Below are 13,623 nucleotides of genomic sequence, written 5' to 3'. Positions count from 1 at the left end.
GTATAAAACCAAATGATTGGATATTAGATTGGACGATCGAACTATCATTTCACTATCTGGCATATAAAAACAAGGTATACTCTATTAGTCCATATGGAACCGTCTCCGTCCGTCCGTCATATTTTTTAACGTCTATTTAATATTACGCATTGAAAATCCTAAAGGGGTATTATAAAAACGTATCAATGTAATAATATAAACATCTTCCACCAGGTATCTAAAACCAGAACTAGCGCGTCTACGTCAATGGCTGTCCAACGAGAGAGATATGTGCCGCGAGCGAAGACTGCGTTGTTTCTACGTTATCAACGCCGTGTTATCCTGCAGCACCTTTCTACCGCCGCCTAATGAAGAGCCTGTGACCCTGTGAGTCTTCAATTCAATATCTTTAATGTCAAAACACATGTCAAAATATACAATAGGTACACAATAAAATTAGACATACATAACCCACGCAAATTAAAAAGGAATATATGCAAATGTCAAAAGTATATAATATATACAGATGTAAATAATATTAAAGAATCATTTTACATTAAATTTACAATAAAATTCTTTTACCGTGAAAAATGCCTGCCTGCCTGCCTGCCTTCAATTTCAGTCTTTCGTTTGGCTTTTCACGGAATTGTCTATCATGTGTCTCGTTCAATTTAATATAGAGCTCAGTCTTATGATTAGAAATTACATATTGCTCTAAATATGTCGTCGTTGCTTTTGGAAACACTAGATGTTTATATTATGAACAAAAAGGAAACTTTGTTACTAACTATTTATAAGACGCGTACAGAGTTACTGCGTTTTAATTTAAAGAGTATGTGATACCAGATTTCTTTTTTATATAAATATCTGAGTTTGAATTTTCAGCAAATAAATAAGCGCATTTGACGTTCATAAGCGCATTGTAATATGCCCGCGTGAATAAACTACTTTTATCTTTATCTTTCAATACTCCATTCTTTCAGCATGGAATCCCTCGTGCCAGCCACCAGTCTTCCATTCACGAACGGCGTGAAGCACACAGTCACTCTAGACGGCGAAAACCTGCGCGTAGCTCTAACAAGGCTACTGTTGGAGGTGCAAGCGCGCATGCTGGATGACAAGACTGACGACACGCGCGGGTTGGAGATGCTTATACAGGTAATAACAAATTATGCTAGGACTAGGCGGTTTAGAAGCTCAAATTTTGGCATAGAGACATATCAGTAGTAAAAGTAGCCTAAAAAATTACAAGTCAAGCACACATTAAGAATTAGACGGTGAGAATTTGCGGGTAGCGCTCACACGACTACTGATGCAGGTCCAAGCATGCATGCTCGCTGACAAGAATGATGAAAAATATGCAATAATATTATCGTAGTTCAGTTAATTGTTAATTAATGTCCACGAATGTAGAGGTGGAGACATGGTGAGGTCGTGGATGAAGTAAGTTAATGACACTCGTAGTCCAATTCATGCACGTATAATAATTAAACTTTGGTGATACATAGGTTTTATAATATCACTGATAGCGGACGGGCACGACCGTCCATCGCAAGGTTGCTGAGAGAATGGCCGCTGTCGGCCCCACTACTCCGCGCCCCGCACCATGCATTGCGTCGTCGACGGCTCCCGAAGATTCCCGAACAAAGACGAGGCGTTAACAATTCATAGTCCCCAAATTATTTATATCTGTTTCAAAACTAGTCCCGCTGGATACCCAGGCATACAATTCGGATTTTCGTCAGGTTTGGGAGCGAGCGGTGGTGATGAAGGGGCTACGCTCAGGCTCGGGGCTCGAGGCTCGCCTTCGTTCATACGGGGCGTTGGAACGCGCGCTGGACGGCCGTGGTGGCGTGGCGGGTGACGCTCATGGTGCCGCCAAATTAAGGTACCTATAAATTTTATATTAGTACCTAATTTAAAATTATTATTATTAAAATTATTGTCATTCAATAAAAGCGCTCCACCAATTTCACCATATGTACAAGTTTTTATCTGTATACAAATTCTTTTCTGGTTAGAAGTACTCTGCTAGTGCAGCACAAAGTCGTACTGGCAGGGTCGCCATGTGATGTAAGGTGTTAAGAAAATTTTGTCTGAGTAAACTGTATTCTGAACTGTCATCAATAACGCGTATAATCAGGACGGGTGAGGTGAATAATTATAGACACTGATTGCAAAAAAGACGTTTGTGAACGAATGAGTGAATGTGCTTATAGTGCACAATATTTTTAAGCCAAATTCTTTGAAGAAATGCTGGTTTCAAAATCCCGCTATCATTAGTATTATTGGCTACGTGACATGTTTTTGCGTGATCTCAGATGTGGTGCCCAATCCATGCCTATACAAGATATAATATACTATGATTATCCATATGTTAGAGTGCTTCACACATTGACTACTTACAACTTTCTTTTCCACAGAACGCTGGTGGCAGATGGGGCCAGACTACAAGACGAGGCTCGACTAGACCTCGTATGCGACGCGGGGATAACACCATCCGCACTGCAAGCACTCAACGCGTTGTATGAACTGTCCATCAATACTTACAGCTCGGTAAATATTACTCTCGGTCTCGGTAAACCTAGATAAAGTGACCAACCAAACCATCCAGTAGCCGAAGGCGGATTGTAACCAACTGCAAATTACGCGGCTAACGCATAAGCCATTGCCCACCCGCTCACGGTGGCTTCCGTCTTTTTATTTTATTTTATTGGGAAACAAACAGCTTACATTAATACAGAATATAGATATTATATGATACGCCGAGCTCTGCAGAATCTTGACGTGAATAAGGCCAATGGACCAGACGGTATACCTGCACGTGTACTAAAGCAGTGTGCGCCTGAGTTGTCTCCTGTACTGACACGCCTGTACCGCCTCTCTCTCCAAACAAGAACGGTGCCGAAATCCTGGAAGCTTGCAAACGTGCAGCCAGTACCCAAGAAGGGTAGTCGTGCTGATCCCTGCAATTACCGACCAATCGCCATTACCTCCATGCTCTGTAAAGTCATGGAAAGGGTACTTAACGGCAAGCTGCTGGCATACCTCGAAGCAAATGATCTGCTCAGTGACCGTCAGTATGGCTTTCGCCGAGGTCGGTCTACTGGGGATCTTTTAGCGTATGTCACGCACTGCTGCGGCGAGGCCATCGAGAGGAACGGTGAAGCGCTTGCTGTTTCACTGGACATCTCGAAGGCCTTTGACAGGGTTTGGCACGCAAGTCTCCTTAGCAAGCTTCCTGCATACGGCATCCCTGCTGACTTTTGTAGCTGGCTATCTGATTTCTTGAGTGAACGGTCGATCAGAGTAGTTATTGATGGCTGCTCTTCGGACCTCATGGCCATTGACGCTGGTGTTCCTCAGGGGTCTGTTCTCTCCGCAACCCTTTTCCTGCTCCACATTAACGACATGCTGCAACCCAGCATTGTAGGTTATGCAGATGACAGTACGGTTGTTGAAAGATATTTGGCTAGTGCAGGGGACAGCAGGGAGGATATACGTTCACAGAGAGAGGCCATGGTTGAGCGAATGAACTTGACCCTTAGTCTCGTTTCCCAGTGGGGTGATGACAATCTGGTCACGTTCAATGCCTCCAAAACGCAGACGTGTCTATTTTCCGCAAAACGGAGTCCATTCGACCTGACTCCTTCTTTCCGGGGTGCATCTGTACCTATTGCCGACAGTCTGGAACTCCTCGGCATGGAGCTGAGTTCAGTCCTCAGCTTCGGCAGCTTCATTGAGTCTAAAGCTCAAACTGCGGCCAGAAAGCTGGGCGTCCTAAATAAGGTGAAGCGATACTTCACACCTGGACAGCTTCTAACACTTTACAAAGCTCAAGTCCGGTCGTGTATGGAGTATTGCAGCCACCTGTGGGATGGCTCAGCTAAATACCAACTCGCCGCTTTGGACTCAGTGGAGCGCAGAGCCAGGAGGATGATTGGCGACAAGAAGCTAACGGCTAAGCTTCAGTCTTTGGCCCATCGGCGGAAAGTCGCCAGCCTGTCGGTATTCTACAGGCTGCACTTCGGGGAGTGTGCCCAAGAGCTACACGAGCTTATACCACCGTCCCCATTCTACCATCGGACTTTTAGACGCACGGCCGGTTTCCATCCTTACATGGTAAATATTCCACCAATTCGCACGAAGCGCTTTGCTTCTACTTTCCTTATGCGAACTGCCAAGGAATGGAATTCCCTGCCGGCGTCTATATTTCCGTGTTCTTATAACCCGGCAACCTTCAAATCAAGAGTGAACAGGCACCTTCTGGGCGAGCTCGCTCCATCGTAGGCCACGTCTACGCCTCGGCTAGTCTGTGGCCATGAGTAAGCCCATTCATAATAAAAAAAAAAAAAAAAATATGACTAATACATGAGCAAAAACAGTTTCCACTGATGGAATAAAACAGAATCGCTCAAAAGGAACTGAAGACACATTATTATATATAATTTGAATCAGTCTAGAAAACAGAGAGATAACATAAAAAAAAGAGTACATCATGCGAACACAATTTCCCGAATATACACGGTGTAACATGAGTATACCGAATAATTCCAACAGCGTATTCCTGATCATATTTAGAGACAAAAATGTCCTATAAACTTTTTTGAAATTCGCCTAGTTTCAGAGATATTATTAATTTAAAAAAAAAAAACAAGTTTTTATTGTTACATAGTGTCAAAGGCCTTTTTGATGGTGATGTTGATGCTATCCTTATTGATAGATGTCAAAAAGTGACAAGTAACACTTTGCAAAAAGTAGGGTCTACGAAAAAAAATGTAAAAATCAATTTTAAGTGACAAGTTTACCAATAACATTTATTTTTTATGTACAAATACATTCAAAAAATTGAAAAACCAAAACAAAAAAAAATTTTTTTTGGCAAAATTGACCTAAACTCATATTACATTTTTTACTTCTCTTGACCTCAGAAATGCGTGGTTAAAATTATTCGGTCCTCATGTTACACCGTGTATGCAATTTTAAAAGGATAGGTGCCAAAGTGTTTAAAAAAATGTTAAGTTTCTAATTTAGATTTAGTACACGAGGTGGCAGATACTTCACTCTTGCAATGTGTCAAAACATAGTGATATTGTTGCAGGTGCGAATGCTCGCTCAACTCCGCCTGTCGTGGATGTTATCCCACTACCCGTACTCGTACCGCGCTCTGGTACCGAAACTGGCCGAGCTGCTTCACCAAGGCGGCGAGGGCGACGAGTGGCATGCGAGGCACAAAGGTACATAGCATACCTATACATCGTGTTCCAAAATTCAACGATAAGCTGGCACCAGAAGATGGACCTGCTCATGCCTACTTGAGGAAAAAAAAAAGCAAAATTGTCGACATGGTCGTTAAAAATACCACTAGGGATGTTGATTTTTTTTTTTGTAATGCCATAATAAGTTGAGATATATTTTTTATCTTTTTTTTCCTCGAGTAGTCATGAGCAGATCCATCTTCTGGTGCCAGCTTATCGTAAAATTTTGGTATATCACCATTTAATAAATAAATAAAATAAAATAAAAATAAAAAGCCTTTTATTTCCCGCTAAATTGTTACAGGTTTATAGTGTTAAATATTTCTTACTTTATGGTTAGTAATCAATTTTTATTTTATGCTTAATAAATAGGTATAGTTTAGAATTGTTAGTTTGCTTATAAATATTTACTAAATAATTTTTACGTAACAGGAACCCCTCTCAGGTGAAGGCCTCTTCCAAAGTTTGCCATTTTGTTCGGTCTAATGCTGTTTGGTGCCAGTTTGGTCCAGCTATTTTTATAATGTCCTCGTCCCAGCGTGAGTGTGGTCTTCCACTGCGTCGCTTGCCTGGAGGGCCTTTCCATAGAGTGACAATTTTCGTCCATCTGCGGTCTTTAAGTCGTGCCACATGTCCGGCCCATCGCCATTTCAACTTTTCAGCTTGGTTGAGTGCATCTATAGTTTTAATCGCTGTTCTTATCTTCGTGTGTCGTACCTTTTGAATTTTTTTCAAGTTTAACAGGCTACGTTCCATACCTCTCTGGCACGTTATTATTAAATTCTGGATTTATTTGGTGAATTTCCAAGTTTGACTTGCATATATTAAACATGGAATTATACATGTGTTCATAACTTTCTTTTTCAGCTTTATTGGCAATTTACTTTTAAACACTTCCTTTAGACTCCAGTACTTATTCCATGTAATTTTCACTCTCCGCTCTACTTCTAGTTCATTGCTATTTCTGTTGAATCCAATTTGTTTGCCTAAATATATATATTGTTCCACATATTGTAATAATTGATTGTCTAGTGTGATGTTCGATTTTTTATAATTTGACATGATTTTTGTTTTAGAAATATTCATTTCAAGACCTATTTGCCGACTAGCTTTATGTAGAGTTTCGATCATGTATTGCAGATTTGGTGCTGATTCCGCCAGTAGTACTAAATCGTCTGCAAATCTGAGGTGACTTAAGGTTTTTCTTTGTATCAGTAAGCCCTGTTTTTGCCAATCTAGTTTGCTAATAATGTTTTCTAAAATAGCAATAAAAATTCTTGGAGACAGGGGATCCCCTTGCCTTACTCCTCTTTTTACTTGAAAGCTCGGACCAATCGTTTCCAGTTTTACTCGGCTCGTACTCTTATTGTATATAGATTTTAGAATATCTATGTATTTTGTCTCTACCTGTTGAGCTTTTAGTGTTGTCCATATACTTTCGTGGGATACAGTGTCGAAAGCTTTCTGATAATCGATAAAAGCTACGTACAATGGTCGGTTTTGTTCCTGAAACTTCTCTATTATTAACTCCAAGGTATGGATATGGTCCATCGTAGAAAAACCTTTTCTAAAGCCGGCTTGTTCGATGGGTTGTTTTTGTTCTAGTGATACATTTATTCTCTGGTTTATAATGGTTGAAAAAAGTTTATATATGGATGGCAGAAGGCTTATCGGTCTGTAATTGCTGATATTTTCAGGGTCTCCTTTTTTATAAAGCAAAATAATATTAGATTCAGACCATTGTGTTGGTGTTTCAGTGGTTTCTAAAATATGATTGAATAAATTTGCTAGTGGCCTGGCTAGTATATCTTGACCGATTTTTATAGCGTCGTTCGTAATGTGATCCGAGCCTGGACTTTTGTCTGATTTTAGCTTTCGTACTGTCTCTATAATTTCTTCACAGTCTATAGGCTCTATGACATATCTTGATATTTCATTTGACACCTGAGGTTTCGGTGAATAGTTATCTATTGGATCTCTATGTGTTGTTGTGGCGCTATATAAGTTACTGTAAAAGTCTGTTGCAACCTTTATGATTTCCGCACGGCTATTTTTCGTTTCTTCCTTCTTTTTTAAGCTTTTGATCCATGTCTTGTTTGTTCGTAATTCTTTATCAACATTTACAATTATATAATAAAGCAGCGGTCGGCAACCAGCGGCCCGCGAACCTCTCACTTGCAGCCCGCGAGCCTCCCTGGCTATTTTGTATGTAATATTGACAAATGACAATGTCTGATAAAGTCATAAATATTAACAAAGTGCGGCCCGCGTCCACTTCGTTAACTGCTATGTGGCCCTTGGCTGCTAAAAGGTTGCCGACCGCTGTAGTAAAGAATCTGGCCTATAATCGATAGGTATTTAACAGATTCTGACAAATCGAAAAACACCCCTAATATGGAAATTCCGATTCCAATACCGTCAATAAATAATGTATCGCTGATGCATATCCACAGCCTACGATGTGATTCCGATAAAAATTGTATTGGGCCTTCTCAATGCCATTTTTCTCCGAGCCCGTTTGAAGCCGATTTCTAATATTAACTCGAGGTCTCCTGCCCACTCGCTGTATTCCCACATTGGTTAAACCGTCAACCCAGTGTCAAATTGTACTGGAAATCATATTAACTCCTAAGGGCCGCTTGCACCAGTCACAAACCCGGGGTTAACTGGTAAATCCTGTATTTGCCATGGTTACCAGTACAATTTGACACTGGGTTAACAGTTTAACCGGTTAACCCCGGGTTAGTGGAATGGTGCAAGTGAAGCTAATTTAACCAGTTAACCCGGGTTAGTGAATGTTGCAAGTCGCCCTTATAGGGGTACATATATTATATTTTGCCAAAAAAACACATTTATTTGTCCCCAGGAGCTCTGTTCATAATGCTGGGACCGCGCACTGGCCCACTGACGGCCAAACAAGACTGGGAGGTGGTCAAGACGCTCTGGCCGGCTATACTCAAAGCGCCGCTCAGTGAAAAACCTAGCATACTACGGTAAGACTTTACACCTAGTCACAGAATAAATAATAGTACTAGGTACAGAAGACTCACTCTCTAACAAAACGCGTCTGTCACGATCAGCACAGATATGGCCGCTAGGTGGCGACAGCGCCACGCGCGGCTTATGGCACACCCCAAAATTGGGGTCGAACGGATGAAGTTTTAGCTACGTGTAGCAAAGTGACGAAATCGCGGAGTGAGCCACGCCTGACCTAGTCTGAACTTCAGAAAACTCATCTCTCTCGTGAATTATTTTAGTCTCAAAAACCGGCAGATTTGTTGCACAAGATGTACAGATGGTGAATTTAATGCCTAATGATAATTAATGACATTCGCTACGAGTCAAATTAGCGGAAGCAGTTATAAAGTTGACCCAAAAATTTTTTATTAAGCTATGAGCTTCATCACATATGTTCCTTGAGTAATTCTAAGCATTTCAAGCCTGGGAGGCAATAAGAAATGTGTGTCTACTCGGATTTGTAATGGATTCAAACTTTCAACCCCTTTTTAACCCTGTTAGGGGATGAATTTTACAAAACGCTGAAATTACTTTTCCTGTCTTTTAATAATATCCCCAAATACAAAGATTCAAGTCCCGCGTTCGAAAATTTTTTTGATATCCATACAAACTTTCAACTCCTTTTTCACCACCTTAGGGGATGAATTTTCAAAAACGCTGAAATTAGTTTTCTTGTATTTTAATAATATATCGTTTTACGAAGTTTCAAATTCCTAGCTTAAAATAAAACTTGAACCCCATACAAACTTTCATCCCCTTTTTAACCCCCTTAGGGGTTGAATTTCTCAAAATCGCTTCTTATCTCTTGTACACTTTATAAATGTAATCTAGTGTGCAAATTTCAACTTTCTATCTTTTGTAGTTTCGGCTCCGCGTAGCAAAAATCTCCAACCAAATTTTTCACCTTTTTACGTTTTTCTTGTAAAATTACTATGAAATTGAAAAAACAAATATCAGCAATGAATTCTACGTCTTTGGTTTATACGAAAATGATACCAAACTTGCCCTAGTACCCACCAGGATCAGAGTAGATTTTTTTTAAAGATGACGGATGGCGGCCGTCTTTGTACCCCACCCTCCCCCCCACTTCAGGCTAGAAATGCTTAGAATTACTCAAATATCAGATGTGATGAAGCTCATAGCTTAATAACATTTTTTTGGGTCATGTATGGCAGCGTTACATAACTGACTCCAGTAAAATGGACCTAAACGGAAACAAAAACTATTTAAAAAATGTACCTGCACACAAATAAAAAATACTTTATATTTAGGTTGTTTAGCGACTATATCTTATTGATTTTATATCTTAACTAGCGAACCGCCCCGGATTCGCACAAGTTAACAAATTATACATCTAAACCTTCCTCAAGAATCACTCTCTTGATAGGTGAAAAGTTTTCACCTATCAATAAACAGCATGAAAATCCGTTTAGTAGTTTGTGAGTTTATCGTTCGCGAACAAACAAACAGACAGATGCGGCGGGGGACGGGGGACTTAGTTTAATAAGGGCCACTTGCACCATCCCAACTAACCCGGGCTAACCGGTTAAACCTGGTGTTACCATGGTTAGCAGTACAATTTGCCACTGGGTTAACGGTTTAACCGGTGTTAACCATGTGGTGCAAGTGGGACTTAGGTGTAGTGATGGGTTAATAAAGAGCACATCTACGGTATGACTATGAAACTTTTCCTTTTCCAGATTGGAGCAAGCGTTCAGCGAGACCCTCCACCGCCACTTCCCCACAGTAAACACCCGTCTGGTCATCTCCCAGTCCGCCATAGAAGCAGCCAAGCGATTCTTCACCGAAGCTGAGCTCTCTGAAGCAAAGCTGGCGGAATTATTGGCCAATGCCGAGGCTAGGGAGCTAGCGCATTCGGATAAGATCGAGAAAATCTACACGGCGTTGGTTGATGAGTTGGTTGACGTTGCTGAGACTCCTAATATGTAAGTACTATAGCATTTGTTCAACTGTAGAAGTGACGCACGTATCCTAATAAAACAACTTATACTTAGACAACGCTATGTACTCCATAATTGTCGTATTGTATCAGGTGAAGTACTTTGGCTCTATTGTAATGCAACATATGTAATACATACGATGTGGTTGTACTTAATAAATAAAATAAAACGCCGACGTTCCGATTATGTGCTTAAGTACCTATATAATTTGTTCAGAATGACAAACAACGAGCTGCAAAAGTCCATTCCCACTTTATGAGTGGAATTCATTTCTAATTGGGTATGCACTTTTGCAGCTGGGTGTACAATACGGCTCACACACGTGAACGTGTTTTTTCTTTTTCCGAAAGTAAGATTTCTGGTTGTAATTTTTTACATCTGAATTGTGAACATTTAATTCACCCATTGACTTAATTTACTTCTTTTTCTTAACTTTAGAATACAGAAAATATTGTGTGTAGCGCTCAGGGCCGTCTTAAACTATGGTGGGGCCCTTGGGCACATAATACTTTTGGGGCCTTTTGGAAAGTAAAGAAAGAAAAATTGAACTAACATTTTTCTACTCTGACCTATTTATTATGGGTAATCAAATATACTGTTACTGTCTGATCTCGGGGCCCCCTGAGGATGGGGGCCCTGGGCACGAGCCCCATGTGCCGTAAGGGTAAAGACAGTACTGGCAGCGCTTAATGTTGATACATGATAATATTACCTTTTTTATTTCAGTCAGTGGCGCCGTCTCGAGCTAGCCATGCAAATGCTGACCTACTGTCCATCAGTCCAAACCCCCTACACGGCCCGCGCAGTCCGCCTCGCGTTACACTCTTTACTACACGACGACATAGCAGTACGCAGAACAGCACAGAGGTTCACGCACTTCGCGCTGCAGCAGAGAAAGAGGGAGCTTAAGAAGATTAAGGTGGACCCGTATGAGATAGCGGGGGTGAAGAAACCGGAAAAGTTTGAGCCAGGTAGGTAGCTTAGCTACTATCAGGAAATAATAATAAAAAATCCAAGCGTCGGCTAGAGCTATGCAAATGCTGACCTACTACCCATCAGAGTATTTTCATATTGTCCGAAAGTAAAATTCTGTATTATATAAAAGTCTTACCAATAAAGATAAAGTTAGTTTATTATTCAAGTAGACATATTACAATGCGGTTATGAACGTCAAATAAAGCTATACCGGCTCCAACACTACACGTCTGCCTCGAGAAGATTTAACCTCGTGCTGCCCACCATACAAAATTATAGGCAAGGAAGTTAGAATCTTGTTGTATTTTCAATTAGGTTGAATTTCATTTGTTCAAAAATTTTACGAGACAAGTGAAATGCTACCTACTTTGTTTTTAATTAAGGTTGATATTCCATCAAAACTGAGTGCACATGTGCTGATGTACATTGGGCGGCACGAGATTAAGTGCCAGTTGCACCAACCACATTTGACAGACTGATCATCGTCAGCCGGCGCGCCCCGCGCCTTTACTATGAAACTTTCCATACATAAAAATTTAGCGAACTCTTTAACGTTCGTAACAGTTTGGTGCAACCGACCCTAAGTCCGTCAATTGGAGGAGGGTATCCCAATTGGGACCGGCAACAAACTCAGCGGGACACCAACTCTACATAAATAATTGTGTGATTTTTATTCGTTTTAGGTTACAGAAAAGACTTAGAATGGGCTATGTGGTCCGAAGACAAGAAAGTGCCTGAGACTGATGAAGAGTGGGACCGGCCGTGGCTAAGGAACCCCAATTATGGCTTCTACTGCTGGCCCCAAGAACTTGAGGTACCTACATATTGTTTTTTTTTTATTAGCCTACTTTGGTATCCCACCGCTGGGCAAAGGCCTTCCCTCGTTTTCTGCACTGTCCTTGTACTGAATAAGACCTAATTTGACATTAAGAAGTTTAAACAAACATTTTTCTACCTATACTAACAGAATTCTTCAAACTAAACTCTCTATCTTTAGGTACTTAAATAAGAGTAAACAAAGAATTTGTACGGGTAGCATTTATTGGTTAACCTACCAATTACAAAACCGCCAGGATCTGTCACTGAGCGACCTGACTTTAACCTACATTATTTGATCGTGTAATGTTGTCAATTGTCATCTTTCTCAACAGGCTTAACCAGTCATTAGAGTAGCCATTCTCAAAGTGTGTTCCGCGGAACCCTAGGGACCTAGGAACTTGTAATAATAAGAAGAAAAAAACCAGCTCTTGTATAGGTATATCTGGTCGACAGTGACGAACGAAAATATTTAATTTGGGGCTCCGTCAAATATTTCGCTTTCCAAAAGGGTTCCGTCACCAAAAACGTTTGAGAACCGCTGCATCAGAGGGTAGATTTTGTTTACTCTTTTTTTAATACCTAAAGATACAGACTATAATCCCTCTATAAATCCTCAGGTAGCCGCTCCAGCATCGCAACAAGTATTCTCCAGCGACGTCCCCCCCGCAGAGATGGAGGAGGGCGAGCGTCACATCCACGACTTCTTCTCCGATGACGCCAACGTGGACAAGCTGGTGTCCTTCTTGACGGTGGAAGAGAAGAAGGGCAAGGACAAGTTCAGTGGCGTGCGGTTCTCCATGTTCAAGGTTAGTTGATGTTATTGCAGTTGTTTCCTACTGAGGATAGATGTCGCAGCGATATTATAAAAAGAAGGTTGGGGAGCCATATACACGAGTTGAGTCTTATGACGCCAACGTGGACAAGCTGCTGTCATTCTTGACGGTGGAAGAGAAGAAGGGCAAGGACAAGTTCAGTGGAGTGCGATTCTCCATGTTCAAGGTTACTTACTTACTACTTGGTTGGCGCGGTGACCCAAAATGAGTCTTGGCCTACAACACAAGAGCACGCCACTTTGATCGGTCCAGAGCGGTATCCCGCCAGCTTTCGCCGACGCCGAGCTCACGGAGATCTGCCTCCACTCTATCTGCCCAACGGTATTTAGGATGACCAACAGGACGGGGCCCAATTGGTCGACCCAAGTAGGCCCTTTTGGCTGCCCGATCTTCACCCATCCTTCCATGTTCAAGGTTAGTTGATGTATTGCAATTGTTTTCTATTACAATCCTACTACGGATAGATGTCATAGAGATATTCTGCCCTGCTAAGCCGAGTGGCGCTATCTCAAAAGAAAATGCATTGCTAATTTATACTTTAGTTTCTATAACTGAGAATTCTATTTTCAAAATCATTTGTTTTTGAGATAGCGCTTTTCGGCTTAAAAGCCAGGAGGGCAGTATTATAGTACGAGTAGAAGGTTTGGGAGCCATATACACGAGTTCTCCGATGACGCCAACTTGGTCAAGCTGGTGTCATTCCTGACGGTGGAAGAGAAGAAGGGGATGGACAAGTTAGTGGAGTGCGGTTCTCCATGTTCAAGATTACTTACTTACTAC

At 41.2% G+C, this 13,623-nt stretch overlaps 1 protein-coding gene across 3 annotated transcripts in view; it reads left to right on the top strand.

The window, feature by feature from the left end:
- LOC134673127 (proteasome activator complex subunit 4B-like) overlaps nt 1–13,623 on the top strand; it is a 65,921-nt gene that overhangs the window by 17,464 nt on the left and 34,834 nt on the right. For all 3 annotated transcript variants that reach the window (XM_063531064.1, XM_063531065.1, XM_063531066.1), the window contains 10 exons: nt 214–366; nt 963–1,137; nt 1,725–1,867; nt 2,403–2,535; nt 5,081–5,216; nt 8,104–8,230; nt 9,956–10,201; nt 10,943–11,187; nt 11,875–12,005; nt 12,628–12,816. In XM_063531064.1, the coding sequence (XP_063387134.1) occupies nt 214–366; nt 963–1,137; nt 1,725–1,867; nt 2,403–2,535; nt 5,081–5,216; nt 8,104–8,230; nt 9,956–10,201; nt 10,943–11,187; nt 11,875–12,005; nt 12,628–12,816 (1,678 nt within the window). The remainder of the gene's footprint in view (nt 1–213; nt 367–962; nt 1,138–1,724; nt 1,868–2,402; nt 2,536–5,080; nt 5,217–8,103; nt 8,231–9,955; nt 10,202–10,942; nt 11,188–11,874; nt 12,006–12,627; nt 12,817–13,623) is intronic.

The sequence above is a fragment of the Cydia fagiglandana genome, chromosome 18, assembly GCF_963556715.1.
Source record: "Cydia fagiglandana chromosome 18, ilCydFagi1.1, whole genome shotgun sequence".
In the NCBI taxonomy this organism is placed as follows: Eukaryota; Metazoa; Arthropoda; class Insecta; order Lepidoptera; family Tortricidae; genus Cydia; species Cydia fagiglandana.
This window is presented reverse-complemented; position numbering and strand designations above follow the sequence as displayed.